We start from the raw sequence: 22,421 nt of genomic DNA, 5'->3' as shown, positions 1-22,421 counted from the left end.
AAGCCGCTTTGTTGTTTTAATGGTAATCCCGTTCCCTCTAGAGAAGAGACTGACGTCACGCCATGAGAGCCAATAGAATATGTGCGTCACGGAGCGTCCCGTGAGCCTTCTTCTTCTCGTATAAACTGGACCCGCTACTCAGTTATGTGCGGTTATGTATTCGGTGTTATAACTTCAGCTGGGGTTTGTTACGTGTTGGCAGAACTGGTGGGTGTCCCAAAATACCTGATGATATCAAAACATCGAATCGTAGTAATCAATCCAATCGTACGATACGAGAAAGTCAAAAGTCCAGCAGAAGAGTCAAGACTCAAGAGTCAAAATAAGTCAAAAAGTGAAGATGAGGAGTAACATTACAATTATGTGAGTTTTTCTTAGTATTTTGCAACCCAATAATACCTACGTTATGTTTGTAAATTTGTATCTTGTAAAACAAATTTCAAATACTAATATCTATGAAATGTTTATTGATACAGTATGTTCATGGTTTAGGTTATCCATAGCCTATAGGCCTATGTTTTTATTTTTGAATAGACTAGACATTTCTTCTAAAATCGAAGGCTTTTTTAATTACAACAAAGGTTTTATAAGAGCCTAAAAAATGTTCAATACTGCTATTTTATATAGCCTACTCCCTCAACAGAGCCTAGGTGAGGTTTCAATCTGTATAGGCTAGGCTAAAATTGCCTCCTATAATATAGGATTATATACTCTTAAGTCTGTTGTAGGCTATTTTAAGAACTTCGGTATATACTTAGTTTTTGTTTCTAAACTGATACCTTATGATGCTGATGTAACTTTTTTATGCTATTTTTTTTATTAATTTTTTTAAAGAGGTTGGCGGCTTCTTTTAACCTTGCATTTGCCCTTCCACATAGACTAAGCGCCCGTGCGTGGATCAGTAAGCAAAGCAAGGAGTGAGCCGGTACAGTACAAAGGTGAACTGTACTGATAAAATGTTATCGGCAGTGACCAGGATCCGAACCCACAACATCGCTGCCTTGGGCCCGAAGTCCGCGACGCTACCGACTGAGCCACCGGCTCACTAAACTACTATTGCAGGCCTAACTTGTAGCCTATATTCAAGCTATGTAATGGTTTTTATGGTGTCTATGTGGACGGGCTAATGCAAGGTTAAAAGAGGTCACTAACCTCTTAAAAAAAAATGTGTAAAAGGCTAAGTTAAGTTACGGTATCTCATTTTTTACCTGATATGTCAACCCAATCGGTTGGGCTATCTGTCTTGCATCCGGATTGAAGTTGTCAATAGCCTATAGGCCTACGTGATTCAATTAAGTTAATTTGATAGGTATCACGGGCGATTACTTAAGATTAAACATCAGAAATGACAAATTAAATGTTAACAAAAACCATCTATTTTATTTCTTTCATTGAACAACAACACATGGACTATTATTATTATTTTTCTGGAAAGAGCACCTCAAAAATGAAGATCTATTTTTAACAAGCAAGTAGGCCTAGGCCTATAACTTAAATAATTGAATGAGATTCAGGCTAACATTATAGTTCAGGAAAAAAAAGGCTTACCTAATTTTCAATTTAGATTAGTTTACATTCATAATTTTACTGTATTTTTAATCATGCCTTTTAAGTTGACTTATCTTAGTTAAGGCCACGTTGAGGGTGAATAGTGAATATCACTCTGAACTGCAAACAGCATGGCCATCAACCAGAACCATGCCTGCCGAGTTCTGATTTCCACAGCCACGTTACTTACGGTCTCCAGCTATGGGGTCATGCAGCTAATGTCTCCAGAATCCTAAAGCAGCAGAAGAAAGCTCTGAGAATTATGACTGGCAGCGGGCGACAGGAGCACTGCAAGCCTATATTCGCTGACTTGGGCATACTCACCATTCATAGTAACTACATCCTTCAATGTGTCAGCTACGTACACTCCAATGTAAATACCTTTACCACCAGACAGCAGGTGCATGCGCATAACACCAGACGCAAAAATCACATTGACGTACCCTATTGTAGGCTCAGCAGGACAAAAGACGCTTTCCCTGTCATGGCCCTCAGACTGACCAATAAGTTGCCGGTTGCAGTAAGGGATTTAAACCACAATCAGTTTCAAGCAAGGTTAAAGTGTTGGCTAAAAGCTAGGCCATATTACTCACTCAAGGAATTCTTTGAGGACGACCTTACAGGACTCTAAATCTACCGCCATAAAGTTTTTTAAGTTCTTTTGGTCTAATGACCATACGAAAGTCTGTATATACTGTAAATAGTTTTTGTAAATATTGACGCAGCCTATCCAGCTTATGCTGGTATCAAGCCAAGGAGGAGGTAATGAGGTAATTTTTCACTGTAGGTGAAGGCATTGTCGGATTATGCTAGGATTCGGACTAGCCAAGATTGGTTTTTAAAGTGGGGTTCTACTGCACCTAACTCAATTTGATGTTATTGTTCAATGTTAATCATGTTTGGCTTCTATCAGTCTATACATTTGTTTGTTCATACAATTACTTATTTATTTTTTCCAGGTAATTTAGTATTAGAGAAATGAGACACAAACAGGGTTTAATTGTTAGTAATGGATGAGGTCGCTTTCCATGTCTCTCAACGCCTGGAGTCTCTTCAAGTAAGTTAGATAAAAGTTAAGTCCAATCTAACTTTCCAATGTCTTAACTTGCCTATGACTTAAGGCCTTCAATCCTGAAACATTTCATTACAGTAATTATAGAATAGTAACCCAATAATACAACTTCATTCCTACCCCAACCTTGGAATGGTTAAGTTACTTGAAGAAGGATCAAGCTAGAAGAAAATAATTTTTTTTATGTACACTTGTGGCATTTTGTAATTGAGAACACTAAAACATATCTTTCCTTGGTACAAAGCCTTAATAAAAAATATTACTATGATGTAGTATTAAAAACTAACATCATTGATAGTTAGGTCTTCAGTTTAATTATCATCACGACTATTTGGTTTATTGGGGTATAACAGTAGTTCATAATGATTATACGGTAGTGTTGAGTGTTTAGTGCTTATAGCCTGACACAGATTAGTTTTATGTCGGTAGAAAAGTTAGGTTGGTGTTACTGGTTCCTCCCAGACACATGCAAAGAACTACACATAATCAGACCTATAACCTATGCCGTGTCAGATGTAATTTTAAAACATGTCTGTTTTAATGCATTGACTGCCTGGCACAACAGACTTAAATTTGTGACACCAATGTTCCATGCCAACTTGCATGGCTTAATAAGAGGTTATTTTTGTCTGTGGATGATCTTGGGCCAGGAGGACTTTTTATCTTTACTGCATAACCAGAATGCATAGTTTATTGGGGTTACACAAAATAATGTGTCGACTCAACATTTTCGTCCCAGCTTTCTCCCCTGCATTTAGCAGCACTTTTTGAGAACTGTTGAGAAATTTTCGGTGCTGCAACCTATTGAGTTCTTGTTCAACTACGTCAACGAACACTGATAAACAGTATACATACATGCTAATACCTTTGACTATTAATACAACTAATAATTACTACAACTATTAATCAGCAACCAATAGTCAATACCATGGCTCTTCAAAAATACAATGAAACGTTCTTTAAAAATGTTGGATGTACAGAATACAAACAATTATAGCACTCAGCACATTGGTCCTATCCATTGCCACTACGCAACCGCAGCAAGTTGAGACTAGCATATAGTAAACAAAAATATAAAATATATTATACGTCCTTTTAGACCTTTACAGACACCTCTAGATCTCTCCTTTATTTAAATTTCCTGTTAATCTTCAATAACTGAGCTGCGTTTACACGAAGCTAGATGGCGAGCAGGTTACCTGCCCATGTTCATGCCAAGTGTATTCCAAGTTACCTGAGGAAGCCAACCCGCCCGTCATCTAGCTTTGTGCAAACACGGCTATATGGGTATGTAATTTCACAAGCATAGAGTAAACTTTATTTATTTCATAAGCATTTAGACTTCTCGAACTGGATACATTGGGCTGGACTCTGGTCCGAACAAAGAAAATTTGAACCATCAGATAAAAAGTTAATGAAACTGTTACAAAACAACTTAGAATTTGCGCAAACATATCCAACAACAAATTTATTCCAAATAATAATTTAATAGGCCTACATCAATAACATTCTTGCAGTGGTGGAAAAGCAGTTACTTGAAAGCAGTGGTGCTTGTTTATGTAGGCCTACTAGTGGGTGATTTGTAGGTGGCCATCCAAATCGTCCAAAGTTCAAACTAGACAGTTCCGAACGAGAAAAAACCCGTACTAGGTCTACTATCAGTTTTAAGTAGGCCTACTAAAATCATGAAATAAAAAGTCTAAATATTTAAAAAAATTGCTAATAGGCCTACATGCTTAAAATTGTTGTTTTTCTATGTTATAGGTTTTACTGTACACTGCAGTCCAAAACAGCCACAGGTGGGCAGAACAATATGCGGTGAAAAGCTCAGAATTGTTGTTGACTGCCTGGAACTCTCAGGAAATCCAGCTCGTTCATCAAATTGTCAATGAAAAGATAAATTTGACGATTGAATTTGGGAAGCATGTTAGTAGAACGACCATCAAATATACGAATCCAACATTCTTATATGTTAAACTAACAGATCTAGTCGGCCCAGAATGTAAGTCCATTTTTATCTAAAGCAGCTCTAGAGTAGCATACATTTGAACTAAATTATGTACCTAGTTTACATATAAGTACTATTTTTGGCCTTTTATTTGTCGTTCTATTTAGTAGCCATGTAGATCACATGAAAATAATGGGGCAAAAATAGTAGTTGTAGTCACTTCATAGTGTTCGTGTAGGACCATTTTTGTAAAATTTCACATTTTCACTAGGCCTATTGTATTTTCAGATGGTCTCAGTAAAGTCACTAGTGTCACCTTCAATATTGTGAAGGTTCTTTGCGAAGGTGACACTGCGATATCACAGTGATATCTTGAACATTCCCTATGGTCACTTCTCGCGGTCACAGACACATCATCATTTTTTCCAAACAAGGCAAATTCATAAACATTTCCTGTGGTTGTGGTGAAATTGTATCTTATGCGGCCATTGAGACATTGTCGTCTTCCATAATTGTGGCAAAGTTATGAACATATGGATTGCCTAACAGATTTTTCATCTCAGCCCCGACTCGTTCCCTGATGGATGACCCGATTTTTGGCTTCTGTCAAACCATAATCTTATCCATTACAGCTTCAAATTGATCCGTCTTGTAATGTCATCAACCCATTAACAAAAGTTAAAAACATACAAATACAATATCAAAACACAATACACGACATAACAGCAATGGCCTGTATTTAACACTGAACGTTCCGTGACCTTCGGTAACAGTGCACTCTTTTAATCAAACAGCCCTGGTGGCCAATTACAATGTGTAACGTAAAGTCTTCAGTAGGCTAATTAAAATGAAATTGTGAATATATCCGATGTTGGTTCTCAGATGATTGTATGCGTTCAATGTTTGGAAATTTAATACTACACTACTCAATGGCAATCTAGGTTATAAATTAAATTTTAAACTAAATTTAATGTACCGAGAGATTTTTTAAAGTATTAGTTTAATTTTATTATTTAATCTACTACTTTTTGGAAAATTTAATGACAGATTATTTTTGATCATAATGATTTATTGTTTTCTCTTGGTGGTATTGATCATAACTAATGTGTTGACATGTTTGGCTAGGGGACCAGAGAGTTATAACGGCCGGATGTGTTGGCTTACTGCTAGGTACAGGGATTGGGCTAGGTGTCGGCCTGTGCCTACAATCCCCTCAAAAGCCAGTAGCCGTCATGAAGGCTGTGACCCTCACAGGCTTCAACGGGATCGATGTAAGTCCTCGTTTTATTTCTATAAGGAAAATTGTGTGTTCCTACTAAACGGAAATGTGGTTTTTGGAATTTTGAGCCAGAAAACAAATTAAAACATAGTTTTTTTTTTAATTTACTTCATATTTTAATCAACTAGGAGCATTTCAGTCAAGAAAATCATATAGTTACAAACATCTGACGATTTTCCCCCAAATTTAATGGTGGCTTAAATTGCATGGCTAAAGAAGTAAGGTAAATTCATTTCTTATTGTGGTGTTTCCGGTCAAATTAGTGACAATGAAATAAAAAGGTTAAAATACCTGTTGTTGTCTTGTGTTTATCCTACCTCTTGTTCTTATACAGATTTGACGTTCGTGCCAAAATGTGCATATCTAGTGGAACATACTTGGACCACAAAGCGACAACAGGTATTTTAACCTTTTTATTTAATTGAGGTAAGGTGTAAGTGTGTCAGTAACTGAAAAATTTACTTATCATTGTTTTGAATCTTAGTTATTTGACACATTTTGTATTTTTTAAGGCCGTAGCGTACATGGAGGATGTCGTCATGCCGACAGTTTGTTCTCCAGATGATGTTCTGATACAAGTCAAGTCTGGTTCAGTCGATCCCATTGACATCAAAATCTGCACTGGTTACGCGAGAGTACTGAGGAAGCAGCTGAACAAGTACAATCCGGTGAGTACTTCAACAAACACATAGACAATTTAGGTACAATATATCAGGTTAATATAGGTACCATTTTAAAAAACTTTGTTAAACTCTGATTTGTGAATGTAACCCTAATGATGAATGGTATTGACTTAAACGTGACAATTTTAACTGTAAAAATATGGTCATACTCAGTCCTTTATTTAAAATATAAATATAAAATGCAAATGTAAATAAATATAAAATATAAATATAAAATGAGGTGCCGGAACTGTAACCTATTTAATGTGTTTAGTTTAGTACCTATTTAGGACAATATTTCTATCATTCCAAAAGAGTGGTGGTGGAACGCCATTAGGCCGCATTCCACTGCAAATCGAGCACTGGTCAAACTAATCATTAGAGTAATATTGTGATGATAAATCAATATCATTGGCCACTGACTCGGACCATATGGCTTTGGCCATATATTGTAATTAGGCTTCTCATCCATTTTCAAAGCTTAAGACTGTTTTGATGTGTGATTTGTGTCCGGGTACATTTTGAGTGTAGCCTACACTGATGTCAACTAGATTTTATTCAGAACAACTAAAATGTAGATTAATTCCAGAATGTGCGAGGTGAGTTGCCGCTGGTGCTAGGCAGGGACGTGGCAGGTATTGTGAGAGAGGTTGGCAGCAGTGTGACCAGACTAGAGGTGGGGGACGAGGTGTGGTGTGCCGTGCCAGCGTGGCTCCCCGGAGTATTGTCCGAGGTAGCAGTGGTGGACCAGTACTACGTAGCTCACAAACCTCGCACACTCACCTTCGATGGTGCCGCCTCACTGCCGTACTGTGGAGCAGTAGCTTGGGACGCTGTTGCCAACAAGGCGAAGCTCAGTGCACAAAATGCTGCGTCCAAACGGTAGGCCTATAATTTTCCCTTAAATATTTTAAGATATTTTGTAATTTCGGTTCATATTTCTTAGATACGGACAATTACGTCTAGCTCTTTTGGACACACACATCTATATATAAAGCCAAAAGTACCCATGAACTTTTGAGAAAACTACAAGTCACATTCTCATAAACCATATACTTAAAATGTTTGTCATGACGAGAAACCTTGCTCAAAACCATCCATTATTTCATAAATTGCCCTTTGAGGTTGTAATTACTTTCTAAAGGGAACTTTCCATATACCTAATGTTAAAAATACCTCAGCTGTACTTATTTGTTTGTTATTCATTCAATTTATTACCTTATTAAAATCAGATGTGAATATTTCTATGTTTTACTTTATTTTGTTAATTTTAGGTTCACTTAACCAATCAATAGTTTTATTAATACTTATGAAGTCAAACAGGGTGAAGCCCTGTGGGTAACAGCTAGTATCTATTAATTACCATTCCATCTTTGGCCCAATCACAAGATGATGGTAATGAAGAAAAGAAGATATTATTTGTGCCTCATTACCCCTTCATCAATTTTATTCTATAGGCCTAAACATCATAAAAGATATCTGCCGTCAATCTCTATTGTATTATATGTACCACCATCAGTGCAGTTAATGGAGGAGCCTATTTACCTCGTGACTTTAAAGGAGCCAACAAGGATCAAGCGTTGTTGCCAAATCTAATAATTGATTAATAAATGTTCACATTTTAATATCTTTTAAGTAGGCCTACCATAAAATCAAAATTGGCTTTGTTATTTCTATAATATGTTATATATACTTTAGTTTAAAAAATTTGTTTCCAACAGTAGAAATTTATACCAGCGGATTTAAAAATTTTTAAGAACTCCAAACCTTCAAGCGTGGGAGATTGTAGGATTTCTCTATATACCTTTCTTAATAGTCAGCTGTTTCAGTTCAGATATAATTATTATTTACATTTTTGTTATGATTTTTTTGTTAATTCTAATTGTGAATAAAAGACAACTACATGTAAACTATTCTTTTATTCAACACTGACACAATTTTAATTAGTGTCGCCACAGATCATGATGGCTGCCTAACGGTAATCAAGGGGCGATGATATATCTTGCTAGTCCGGTCTTGCTATTGGCTGCCGCACCACCAACTGCAGACTCTCATGGCCCGTACTGTAAATAGATTAACTAGTTTATTATTATTTGGCAAAATGTACAGTATTTTTAAAGTTGATTCCTCATACTTGACTTGGATAACTATGTATGTTGCAGGGTGCTGGTACACTGTGCCAGTACAGGTGTAGGTTGTCTGATAGTACAAATCTGTCACAACATGGGCGTCCACGTCAGTGTCACTTGTCTCAACAGAGCTGCTCCTGTCATGGAGGCACTGGGCGCAGACAGTATCTTTCCCCTCGAGTCTACTGACATCGAGAAACAGCTGGTGAAAGATAATAGGTACGTCTTTCCCTTAAGCATTGTGCTAAGGCACATGGAATTGTCCTATACTCTAATACGAGCAATGTTTGCTTGTATGTATGTATGCTTGCTTGCACAATGATCTCGAAAACGGCTCCGGCGATTTTCTTCAAATGTTGTAAATAGTTTATTCCTGGCCTAAAAACGAGTTTACTGCAGTTAGAACTGCCAACAAAAATCTTAATTACGTAGAAAAATGAAACTGAAAGTCACATTTTTTTAACATTAGGCTTATGGGTTGCTAAGTAACCATCTTGGCTGAATTAAATTACAAGGAAAAAGTAAACAAAAGACTTGTAAGTTGTCTGTCCACAGTATACTTGCAAACTAAAAATACAGTACAAAAGGAAAAAGATCAGTTGTTACTATTGAGCAATGATTATACTGAAGATGACTCAATACATTGTAGCAGGACTTTTTTTTATCTATGATTGTATTAAAGGCTAGCAGTGTGGAATGTGGGAACTGTTTATGACGATTAGATTAAGTTATCTGTGATCCTAAAATGCTATGGGATGGGAGGGACTTAGGAAGGGGTGATGGAAGTAGAAAAGGCGAGCAGTGTGGAGTGTGGGAGCTGGAAACAGTTTGTATCAGTTAGAATAATGTATTTGCAATACTGAAATGCTATGAGGAGTGGAAACATGTCCACGACACAGGAAATGGCGAACAAATTAGTAAAGGCTAGCAGTGCGGAGTGTGGGGAATGGATTCATGTATCTGCAATACTAAGACTGCCTTCAGAGTAAACTAATGATTTCCCCCGAGCAAAGATCGGTCCCCAGGTACTTGTGTATAACAAGAAGTCTGCAGGTCTCCAAAACTTTTTGGATTGGTCTGGGCAAGAATTATTTTTTTCGCTAAGCTCGTCTCATGCCATTTATTTACTTTAAAAGAATACAAGTGGCTTGATTTTTGAGTGGAGCAATGTTAGCCTATTGTAGAAGATTTAACATGAGATGTTCCAAATTACGCCGCGATCGCAGGGGAAGTTTATGATTTTGTCTCTACCTCAGGAGATATTCTTGATCTCACTGTGATCACGGGAATTAGGCCTAATGTACAATATTTTAACCGTTTGTATTACAACTAGGGATGGGCCGATTCAAAGAGAATCAAAACCAAAGTTGTAGAATCGGAATTGACCAAATCAGGAATCGCTGGAATCGGCCCATCACTAATTATAACCATTAATAATTTAAATAACTAAGACATTCTAAAGCAACCTGATTTTGGTCCAAGACTCAAAATTCGACCCAGTGTAAAATAGTAGTGCCTGGAGACCCATATCTAAATTATTAAGATGAGTTGCAAAATGTATGATTGGGCCTACATGCAACTTTCATATTTATATGTTTCTGTTAGGCTTACATTTTGCTAGTATTTAAATGTTTATCTATATACTAGCAGAGTACCCGTCCTTCGTAGGGGGTTGTCATATAGGTTTAAAATGCTTATTGCAGTTATACTCAAGCTTTGTGTTTGCAATGGGGGAGGACAAAATTTGATAACATTTTGCTTCTTAAAACTGACAGTATTACACATCTATTAAGCCATAATGTTTTACCACTTCACCTAAACAATAAAGAAATTATTAAAAAGTCACAAAAAATAGCAAATTATTCATGACATTAAGAACATGAACATGTAAACCACTGTAAACAATCCTACTTTTTTTTCTCGTGTCTACGCCAGTGGCATTTTTGTAATGATGTCAAACACTTTTGGTCACGGAGGGGGTCTTCTGTCACCTTTCCAAGGCCTTTGAGCTTGATGTGTACAAATTCTCAAAGCAATCAATTACATGGATGAAAAAATCATACCTAGAAAACCGGTTCCAAAGAACTGTAATTTTGAAAAATTATTTAGTATCTAAGTCTCCTTGGGAGAACATTAAAATTGAAATATTATTATTTATTTATTTATCCAGGCAAAAGTTAGGGCCACATGGCCCTTTCTTACACTTAACCTGTCATAAATATATCACACATATTTTACCAATTACATTAATATACAACAAAAACAAAATCTAAATCATGGATTCAGAAACTTAAAAGAAAATAACTTACATTTTAAACTGTACAAAAATAATCTTCCTCTTTCCCTCTCTCTCTCTCTCTCACACACACACACACACACACACACACCAAGCACATCTGTCAGTGACCAACCACGCGTACAAGCCCCTAGGACAAACCAACCATGGCCATACGTTCAAAATACATATTTTTTAGCGCTGCCACAAACCGGGAACGGTTATCAAGGGATTTGATGGCTAAGGGGAGGTCATTCCAAAGTCGGCAAGCGGTCACAACAAACGCCCTGTCGTAAACTGCAGTCCTATGATGAGGCATACGCAAAGTCAATGAAGCATAGCGTGAAAATCTAACACTTTCTTCAGCTACAAACCTAAAATCATCTACAAAATATTTTGGAAAATTTGATTTTATTATTGAATAGGTTAGCAAAAGGATTTTAATTGATCTAAGGTCACATAGCTTTAATAGTTTAGAATTAATGTAGTAAGGCGTGATACGCTCACTGCGTCTCAGATCATAAATGAATCTCAAGCAGTAATTCTGAGCGCGTTGGAGAGCATCAGCGAGGTTTACAGTCATGTCATTGATCACAGAGTTGCAGTAAGTGAAGTGGGGGAAGACAAGTGATTTGACGAGATGTATTTTTATGTGCATTGGCAAAAAGTTTTGTAATTTTTTAAGTGTGTGGATTGATGCAAACACCTTTTTACGGATGTCTAAGACTGCATCGCCCCAAGTAAGTGTCGAGTTCATAGTAAGTCCTAGGTTTTTGACCTTGTCACAGTAAAGCAAAGCTGTTCCATTTATATTTATTGGATTTGTCGTGAGAAAGTCAATTGAGTTCCGTAACCGTGGATGACAAATTATGATAGGTTTAGTTTTTTCGTGATTGAGTCTGAGTCCGTGTTTATTAGTCCAAGTAATGATTTTCTCAATATCTTCATTCACTCTCTGAACACTTTCGTTGATCTGTTTGGGTGAAAAATGTGTATAAATCTGTAAGTCATCAGCATACATGTGGTATTTACAGTTTGTGAGGACTGAGCTCAAGTCGTTTATGTATAGTACGAACAACAGAGGACCAAGGATGGACCCCTGAGGTACACCACTAGTAACTGTCTCCCAGTCAGATCGTAAGTAATCAACCTCAACACACTGCCGCCTGTCTGACAGATAGGATCCCAGCCAGTCCAATACACCATTTGAAAACCCTATGGCCCTTAGCTTTTCTAAGAGGAGCTTGTGATTTACACAGTCAAAGGCTTTAGAGAAATCAAATAAGGTAAGAATCGTTCCCTGCCGATGTTCCATTGCTAGTCTAATGTCGTCCGTCACACGTAAAAGTGCTGTTTCTGTACTATGAGCTGCTCGAAAGCCAGACTGTGAGTTGCATAAGATATTGTTTTCAGTCAGAAAATCAGTTATTTGGCAGTGAACGATTCTTTCAAGGCCTTTAGATAATGCGGGCAATATACTGATCGGCCTGAAGTCCTGGCAAGAAGCCGGGGCTGGGATCTTATTCAAGGGTCGAATTAGGGCAGACTTCCAAGAAATAGGGAATGTGCTTTGCCTTAAGGATGTGTTGAAAATATATGTGATAGTTGGGAGAATAGCAAAGAGAATGTCTTTAATAAAGCGAATTGGAATGCCGTCCGATCCGACAGCATTACTCCGAATACGTCGAATAGATTTCAGAACATCAGACTGCAGTACAGGTCTGAAAGTGAACTTAGGATATCCCAATTCTTGAGCAGGGGAGTTTCTTAACTCAGTTACGTGACTTTCAACTTGTTGTTGATTGGTGTCCCACAAGGGTCTATCTGAGGACCTTTGCTCTTTTTACTATATATAAGTGATTTACCTAGGAATGTTTATAAAAAAATCATTCTATATGCAGATGACACAACAGCAATTATCAAAGCTAGGTCCCATTTTGAATTGGAACATAAAATTAATCAAACTTTCTGCGAATTGACAAGCTGGTTTGAAGTTAATGGACTTAAACTTTAATCAAGATAAAACCCAACTATTAAATTTTCGTACCGCACAGTCAAAAGAAGGTTACAGTTCAGAAATTATCTTTCAGGACCAGTTGATACCACTCGGTGGCAGCGCAAATTTCCTTGGTTTGGAACTGGATATTAATTTTTCTTGGAGTAATTGTATTGATAATATTATTAGTAAATTAAATACAGCCTGTTATCAAATGCTAGTACTACGTAATTATATTGACCTCAAAACAAGAATTGATATCTACTATGCTTTCTTTTTTCAATTATTAACGATGGGATTGAGTTCTGGGGATTATCATGTGATTCAGTTAAAGTTTTTAAAGTACAGAAAAGGTTTTTAAGAATAATGACATTCTCATATTTTAGGAAATCTTGTAAATCCCTGTTCAGGGAATTAAACATCTTAACTGTTCCAAATTTATACATATTCAAAACCTTAGTAATGGTACAAACAAACTATGACAATTTATTAAAATATAATTTTGGGGTAGCGGATTTCTACCCCCGGATATTTACCCCCATGAAAAAACGCCTACGTCATTTTGACGTCACGAGGGGCGGGGCTTATACACGTTCGAGAAACAGCCCGCGACTGGAAATCTACCCCCGGACATCTACCCCCAGACATCTACCCCCGGACATCTACCCCCGGACATCTACCCCCGGAAATCTACCCCCCCCCCGTGGTCAGCTCTGCCGCGTATCGGCCAATATTCATTTTTGTAATTGATTTTATAAATTGCTTTACCTTCTTATATCCAGTAGTAAACATGCGATATGTCGATGTCTGTTTTAACATTATCCATATTTATAATTCAATAAGTTGTAACAGTCCTTTTCAACCCGACCTACTTCACTGATTTTTACGATTGAGGTGTCTTTTAAAAGCTTAAGATCTAGCGCAGCACAAAATGGTAATTAAAAAGATATTTCGATTAGGGCTTCAAAAGGTGGACCCCTAAGCCTTTGATTTATTCCTAGAAGGTGCTTCCAATAGTTGACCAACTTTTACACTATACAGTAACAGTAAAAGTGAAATGTGAGCAGATTACTCATCAGATCAATTTTTAAGTCAGGTTGTGAAAACATGAATAGATAGTCTGCAACTGTAAACAGGAGATGAAAAAGTTATGAAAATAATATAATACTAGTGGCTTGTAGGGACATAATTCCCTAAAAAGCTCAAATGTAAAACAACGGATTGCAATTCCAGTATTTAAACAAACTCAGAATGACATTATCTTTTGTGTAAAAAACAGTTTGTTGCCCGTCTATGTTTGATTTATTTGTTGATGTTATTTTCAATAAATGATTTGAATCACACCAGAAAACACATAATTGTTTGTGATGCTGGTTTACTAAGGTAGCTTTGTTCTTATGGGTAATCAGGATAAATAAAAGGTTCCCTGATTGGAATTTTAGAAATCGTCTTCGTCAAATAAATATGAAAATATAGGTGTTTTGAGATATATATAAAATATATATACATATAAAATGATATCTATACTATTATATAAAAATCTAATGGTGTCTGTCTGTATGTGTATTACTAATAGATGCAAAAACTACTGAACCAACTGGGCTTAAATTTTACAAAAATATAGTTACCATACCAAGGACCATTATAGGGCTATTCACATTTCGATACTGACTGTAGGCTTTGCCCCTGTGGCTTTAAAAGTTCTGAGGTGAACATTTTAAAAGTAAATATTGATTGGTCTCCATGGCTGTGATGAGAACACTAACAATGTTTGTTTACATTTGCTTTGACATTTAAATATAAACAAGAAGAACTGCTAAACTGCATACATCAATTTCAGACAGCTGATACAAAGAAATTAAATATAATATTTTCCATAAATATGAGGTAGGTTTATTTTAATCTAACCTTTTATCATGGATTATTTATTCTCTGTATCAACTCCGGCTCTGCTTTGGATTTTTTAAAGCGTCTTAAGTTAATAATCCTAAGTGAAAATAATGTTATTGATATGTTTTCATGGAAACAGTATGAAAATTACAATGTATAAATGTTTTGTATGAATTTGGAGGCTACTTTAAATAAATTCTAACTGCTTCACATGCGTTAGATTAACTTAACATAACTTGCACATCACATTGTTTTTTATATGCATATTTAGGTAAATTAAGTTATTGTGTTTTGCTAAACCTATGCTTAAATTAAACTAAAGAATATCATCAATAACTAAATTGTCGTTTATTTTTGTTTTCTAAAATCTGTTGTACATGTGTAACTATATTTAATTATCAAATGGTAATACAAAATACTCTTATTTTATCTTAACATAGCTTTTAGTTCACATTTACTTTATTTGATACATTTATTATTTGTGTTTTGTCACACTACTGATTAAATTAAACCAAGGAAAATATCATAAAACTAAGCAGTACAGTGTTCTTTTATTTCTAAAATCAATGAAATATCTGTTAGGGTACTAAGTTTTCTTAATGGTAAGTGTGAAAATGTAAAGGCAATGGCCAATGGAACTGATTAAAAGAAATGGTTTGTATATTAAGTTGTTTGTTGATATTTTTGTATAGTAGAATCAGAGATGCAATGAAACATATACTGTATTTATTTTCTATTAAATTTTTTAGTCCTTGATGCTTTGATAACGATATTAGTTTTGTCTGCTGTCTTTAGTGCTAAATTATTTGTTTATAATTTTTTATAGTACCTATAGATGTTTCTTTACGTTTTGTTTACGTTTCTTTAATATTTCAAAAGACTGTATTGATAAGGCACAGCAATATTTCTAAAGCTTATAACAGCTGACTTAGTTTTGCTAATGATTTATTGTGAGTGAAAAAACTGAAGATGAAAGGATTTGTGATTATAAAGAAGAGTTTAATATAAATATATTTAAATTTAATAATTAGTATTTTTGCAACTTCAAAATTGAAATTTAAAATGTCAATAATAAATTAAAAGATGTGTAATTAAGGGAGATGAAGGTAAATCTGGTAAATCATGTATGTCAAAGTTTTACTCGAAGATTTGGTCAGTTTTTCTCATATCAGCCAACACAAGATTTAAAATTAATAAAAACCAAAATGGTGGTATCCACTTCTTACCAGATTTAAAAGTCATAACTTTAAACGTTTCTATTAAGGCCAAAAAAGTTTAATTTTGTTTCTAAAAGCGTTGGCGGATGTGTAACTATTATATGCAAAAGATAAAGATTAAAATGTTTCTATTTTGTGTCCTCTTCCCGTTGCAAAGCACGGGTACAACAGCTAGTATATATATAAAATATTTCCCATTCCGTACTCTTATTATTATTTCAATGTTAACTGGGTTCTCTTCTTTTGGAAGAACCTTTAAATAGTATTAAAATCGTATTGGTCAATCTTTTGTGATAAACACTTCCGATCCGCGCTCATGCATGCGTTGTTAGCTGTTACTGTATGTGAAAGTTGGTCAACCATTTAAATCACTGTCTGGAAATGAATCAAATGCTTAAGGGTCACACTTTTGAAGCCCTTTATCAACATATAGTTTTAAATGCCATTTTGCGTTGAGCTGGATCTTAAGATTTAAAATTACACCTCAATCATAAATATCAGTGAAGTATTTCGGGTGAAAAAGGGCTGTTACAGCTTATTTTATTAGGAAGATAGATAATGTTAAACAAGGCAATGACATATCACATGCTTAATACCAGATATTAAAGGGTAATGATTGACCGAAGAGCCGTTGATTTACAAAAGCAAATAATAAAATCAATTACAACAATGAATATTGGCCGATACGCGGCAGAGCTGCCCACGGGGGGTAGATTTCCGGGGGTAGATGTCCGGGGGTAGATGTCCGGGGGTAGATATCTGGGGGTAGATGTCTGGGGGTAGATTTCCAGTCGCGGGCTGTTTCACGACCGTGTATAAGCCCCGCCCCTCGTGACGTCAAAATGACGTAGGCGTTTTTTCATGGGGGTAAATATCCGGGGGTAGAAATCCGGCGACCCATAATTTTGACCAAAGATACAACACAAGGTTTAAAAATAATTTTCAATTACCGATCCATCATCTGCGTCTCATTGAAAAGACACCAACACACATGGGGAAAAAACTTTACAATATAAGTTACCACTAGGTTTAAAAAATTTAGCCAATACAATGTCATTAAAAAGAATCTATCCAAAATTTTAATGGAAAAAAAACTACTACCATTTTAATGAGTATTTGTTGTAAAGTATTTTTAAATCAAAGTCAGTATTTGAATTTTTTATTTTTATTTAATTTTTAACTATAGAATGTAAGATGACCAACAATGTATTCATCACAATTTTTACAATGTCACCTGTTTTGTAGCTAAGCTATGTATAAACGTTTTGTGACAATAAAGTTTGATTTGATTTGATTTACTTTGACAGTTCTCTTTGCGTATCACAGTTTTTTGTTGCTGCTTAGAATTAGCTGTTTACATAAATGCAAAAAAATTATAGTGCTGCACCCTGTTAGTAAATCTTATAACTTTTTAATGCTTTTGTATCATGGAACCAACTTTTTTAGTTGAAACAACTGACTAAGTTCTTTAATTCCCTTTAAATATGAGTACTCATAAGGTTGACATGGGGCACTACAGAGCCACTGGGGCGGAGCCCAAAATGATTTTTGAGATGAGAATATGCCTATATGTTAATCGGGAATGTGAGCTATCATCATGCCAAATTTCAGCCCAATCCGTCCAGTGGTTTATGGGTGATTGAACTTCAAACTAACACACAAACTTTCACATTTATAATATTATTAAGATAACCTTCTGTGAAGTATACATTGTTTATGTTGTGAAAGAATATTAGGATGATTTAGTCCCATATGGGCTATTCTGTTGTAAAATACTGCTTTTCTAATACTTTTAGCACTCTGCCAACTATAATGTTACACACTAATCGTTCATTAACGAGAATTTGCATTGTTTGTCCAGGTATGACATAGTGTTCAACACAGCAGGTTCTGTCGCTCACCAGTTCTGTTTACGTCTGTGTAAGTTTGACGGCTTTGTGATCACCACAATCTCCTCTCAACTGGCTTCCGATACCTTCGGCTTGTGTCTTGGCTTCCTGTATACAACTTGGGTGCGACTTGCTCATGTGAGTATTTGTCTCACCTTTTATATATTCTACAGCCTATTAGATTGCCTCCTTGTGAAATACAACTACATCCATCTGATCTTTGCTGTCTGTGTTTCTCTCAGTTTTAAAGTAATGCTCTCTGTCAACTAGTTGACCAACAATTGTATTGTGTTTGCACTAAAAACATTGTTTTGGTGTGGAATAAAAAGCCTCCTTTCGTCGCAACCACTGACTTGTTGTTTTGAAAATACGCACACACTGCACAACATCGATGTTGTTCGGTCCATAGAAATGGTATGAGTGACCAAAGGTGTCCGCCTACCTCTTATGTCCATCTATTGGCTCTATTCTGCAAAATTCCAGCTCGATTGGTCTAGAAGTTTTCACCTGATTGGCCATGTGAAATACTCACAAACATTATACTTTCACATATACAATGTCAGTATAAAATATCTGGAGTTATAAAATGCTTTATATATTTTTTTAACCCTATATTGTTTTGATTTAATTTGTTAAGTAAACCCCATAATTTTTTTTTTTGTCATACTGCAGCAAAAACAGCCGTTTTTAATGCATGCGTTGCGGGGCTAAAGTTGCATTTACTCTCTAGGGAGTAAAAATCATTTTTGGTCTCTAGGGATTTAAAAATCAGCTGGCAATCAAATCGATCCAAATTATTTATCGATTGATTAATTAGGTATGGTGTTGGCCTATTGTTGTCGATTGCTGGACATATCAATCGTATAATAGTAATAGACAAAATGATTGAATCACTTACTAAACAGCTGCTCATTTGCATTAGCAGGATTAAAAACAAGCTGGAAGTCGTTTTGAGAGGTTATCTTTACATCAACATTATTTTGTTTTCTACAGGTCAAAAAGAGTCACGTTAGGCCCTAGTGAAGAAATATACTATTATGAAACTCATTGATTTGAAAATGTGACTCCGACTCCACATCCAACTCTACTAACCCATGATCAATCCTGGAGAATTTTCAAATGAAACCATTCTATAGAACTGCATGTTGAGAAAGGGGCCAGTGGCCTCGAAATATCCAGTGTTTATTTTATTTTGTGTTTTCTTCTGTGTTCTGTAGTGAATGAAGTGGGATGCCTACATTTCTTAAGGTAAGCCTGCTTATCCTATCCTTTCTCTCCCCCATTCTATAGAACCGTTTTTTAGAGCCATCCTCTAGAATCATCCTATTTGACCATGAACCATCCCTAAGAGCTATCTCAAAAACCCTTTCAAATATCATGCGTTGGAAATTGTTACAGTATTTGTTAAAACATATTGTATTGCAGAGTATTTTCGGCTACTCCAGCTGGGGAAGCTGTCACATCAGCTACAAGGTGTTGGATACTTTGACGAGCTTGGTGGACAGTGGGCGATTGCAGCCTGTCGTGGACAAAGTGCTACAGCCTCATGAAATAGAACGTGCTTTCCAGCACATAGACTCTGCCAATGCGATTGGAAAAACTGTTTTAAGATTTAGGTAAGCAAAAGATTTTAAAGTTGTTGAATGTTTTGCTAACTTGAAATTAAATCAATAAAGTTGTCTAATTAACTGTCGGATTAAACTGTTGTACACAATTAATGCCAGACTAAATTAAGCAAATCTTCAGGTTAGATTGACGACTGCTTATGTTCCTCGTGGTGGAGTTTGTAAGAGGTTTTTAAATTGTGATGAGAGTGAAACACTGCCTTAGACCAAAATAAATATGCCATTTTCACACATTTTACTCTAAACAAGAACACAAAACGCAAACGTGAGATAATATTTACACAGAACATTTTGGTTGTTTGTACAATTTTCCCAATTTTAAACTAACGACAAACTCCTATCAGAATTTAATTTACATATATTCTAGTTATAAAATAACACGAAACTCACACAAAACCTCAAGTCATTATTGGAGGTAGTCTTTGGTTCGAACTCAACCAAATATCAATGTCTTTTGTCCTAGTTTTGAGTCACCATTGTTATTAGATATCCATTTTTCTACATTAACACTCTGATATGTTTCAGTGGTTCTTCGGCTTCCACTCCAACAACAAAACCAGACGTAATCCTCTAACATCTGCAAATTGTAGTCCGAATAGTATATGTACGATTGTTATTTATTTTATGGTGTCTAATAGAGTGTTACCGAACTAGTGTAAATAAGCGGCGTGTGTGGAATGAAACCGATATGTTTTATTTAAAGATTTGTGGAGTTTTATTTACCTTTAACCGTTGACTATTGATAAAGTCTTCATTACACACAAGTAAATAGTGCTATTAGAGAAACTGTTTGATTTTTCCATGCAGTGCTTGATTTGCATGCGAACGTGGCAGAACGGAGTTCCGGTGCCTTTTTTTAGGAAAGATAAAAATATTGCCATAAATAGGTGGTAATCACATTATTAGGTGACAGTTCCAGCACCAGATTTTTTACCAATCGAGCACTGCCTGTAAGTGTCCCTTGGTTCTTTAGCAGTGCCAAAACTAACAAACAGTGAAGGGACGAGGAACGATTTGCCTCAGAGTAGATCAGGAATTTTTATTTTGCCTGTCCGATTTTGACACGGGATCAATATCCTGCATTTGAAGCTTTTGAGTGGCAGGTATTGGTGGACCCTAAGTAATTATATAAAAGTTGCTTGGTCAATAAAATGGGAGTTAATTCAAGAATTAAATTTTTTTAAATCATTTTCAAAATCATAAAAAATAATATTTATTTAATTGTTTAGTACAGTCTTAATGTTTAAGAAAGTGTTAAATGTTGTTATACTCTTTTTGATAAAATTATCTCTAGATTGTATGGAAAAAATGTATTGTTTCGTTAAAACTTCTGTTTAAAATTTATTTTTATTATTTGTTATTAACTTATAAGTTATTGTTATTAAAATATTATACATGTTCTTTTTGTTAAAATATATCCATTGCATAAAAAAATTAATTGTTTTGGTTTCTTAATTTGTTTTACCAGTACAGTATACTTTAATTAATTTAATTATTGCTGTTTGATATTTATTTTATGTGCTGACCAGGTAGTCTATACCAGTCGTGACAGACGATCTTAATGATCATTGTTGTATAGTGCTAAGAATGTCAACTGTACTCACTTGTTTTATAAATAAAAGCACTATTTCATATTGATAAAAGTCTTCATTATACACGACTCAGTGGTACTATCAAGGAAAAGGGGTAAAACTGTTTGATTTTTCCCAGTAAGTGTTGCTTGGTTCCCACCAAACCTCCTCGGTAGTTGGTGGATGATGAATGACTTTGCCTCAGAGAAATCTTTTAGCTGTGATGATCATTTTGTTTTTTTTTACCGGTAGTGATTTAAATAATAGACACTTTGATCTTGTAAGGCAAACTTCATGGATTTAAGTGAAGGTAAGGGCACCATGTTTTATATTTATATTTACACTTGTATATCAAATATCTAAAATTCCCTATCAGTGGGGTGAAACCAGGTAAAAATACCCTATTTTACCCCCAGTCTCAAAGACTAAAAATCATTTGCTACAGTTTTTATTTTGTAAATTGATAGTACTTGGGTAATAATCTAAATATATGTGACAAACGGTAAGTTGATGTCTCAATTTAATTTGTTTTAAATAAATAAAAACTTTTCTTAAGTTATTCTGAATGAAATAATAGCTAACTAACCCATAAAATCTATTCTAGGTGGACACACTGAAGAGAATTCCCCATACCTACACAAAGAAGATGCAAAGGCAATCATGGCAAGAAGGTATGGAGGGAACAGTGAGAGATATTTTTATGCCACATGGAGTACCTCAAAGCTACTAAGTTATTGTAGGTTCCTAAGTTAACTTTAAAAAGGTTAAAAAAGCAAAGCAAAACTGCAGAACATAAGGAGGCAGCAAAAACTTGCTACTAAAACGTCAATATGTGCTTGTGAATTGGAGTTACAAAACCACCTCACTATAAAATAAATGTCTATTAAAAAGTGATAATCAACAATGAAAAACAGTTGTGCTCACTTCATCTCTTTACAAAAAATATTAAAATTCTGAAAGAGCAAAGACAAAAAAAAAACCAAACTTTGAAAGAGGACAAACAAATATACCATTGTAAAGAGAGAAGAAAATGGTGTAAACTGCAACAGAACTTAAAGAGAAATTGTAAGAGCAAAATATACCTATTTTCCTTCTGTTAAATCAGTTTTTTGCTTTTTTCCTATATCACATACACTGAGGGGTTTCCCAACAACATCTCATTTTCTGCCGTCCTACTTAACCTATAATTCAATCAAAGTGTAATTGAGGTTTCCCCCCAGGCCTTTGATTTTTTTTTAGAAGGCGCTTTCAGGGTTCAGGTGATGCAGATAAACTTGCCTTATTATGGTTAAAATTGTGAACTGTAATTCAACAGCTGAT

At 35.3% G+C, this 22,421-nt stretch overlaps 1 protein-coding gene across 1 annotated transcript; it reads left to right on the top strand.

The window, feature by feature from the left end:
• The first annotated feature begins 260 nt into the window (after positions 1-260).
• LOC128995889 (reticulon-4-interacting protein 1 homolog, mitochondrial-like) lies at positions 261-20,234 on the top strand. Its single transcript, XM_054420924.1, has 10 exons — positions 261-363; positions 2,508-2,605; positions 4,385-4,622; positions 5,694-5,839; positions 6,360-6,515; positions 7,099-7,391; positions 8,672-8,857; positions 17,878-18,043; positions 19,331-19,521; positions 20,056-20,234. The coding sequence occupies exons 2-10, from the start codon at positions 2,558-2,560 to the stop codon at positions 20,102-20,104; spliced, it is 1,473 nt and encodes a 490-aa protein (XP_054276899.1). The 5' UTR covers positions 261-363; positions 2,508-2,557; the 3' UTR covers positions 20,105-20,234.
• Positions 20,235-22,421: the final 2,187 nt, after the last annotated feature.

Source organism: Macrosteles quadrilineatus, unplaced genomic scaffold (genome assembly GCF_028750875.1).
Source record: "Macrosteles quadrilineatus isolate MER2022 unplaced genomic scaffold, UCM_ALF_1.0 Scaffold_5__1_contigs__length_97177068, whole genome shotgun sequence".
NCBI classification, from domain to species: Eukaryota; Metazoa; Arthropoda; class Insecta; order Hemiptera; family Cicadellidae; genus Macrosteles; species Macrosteles quadrilineatus.
This window is presented reverse-complemented; position numbering and strand designations above follow the sequence as displayed.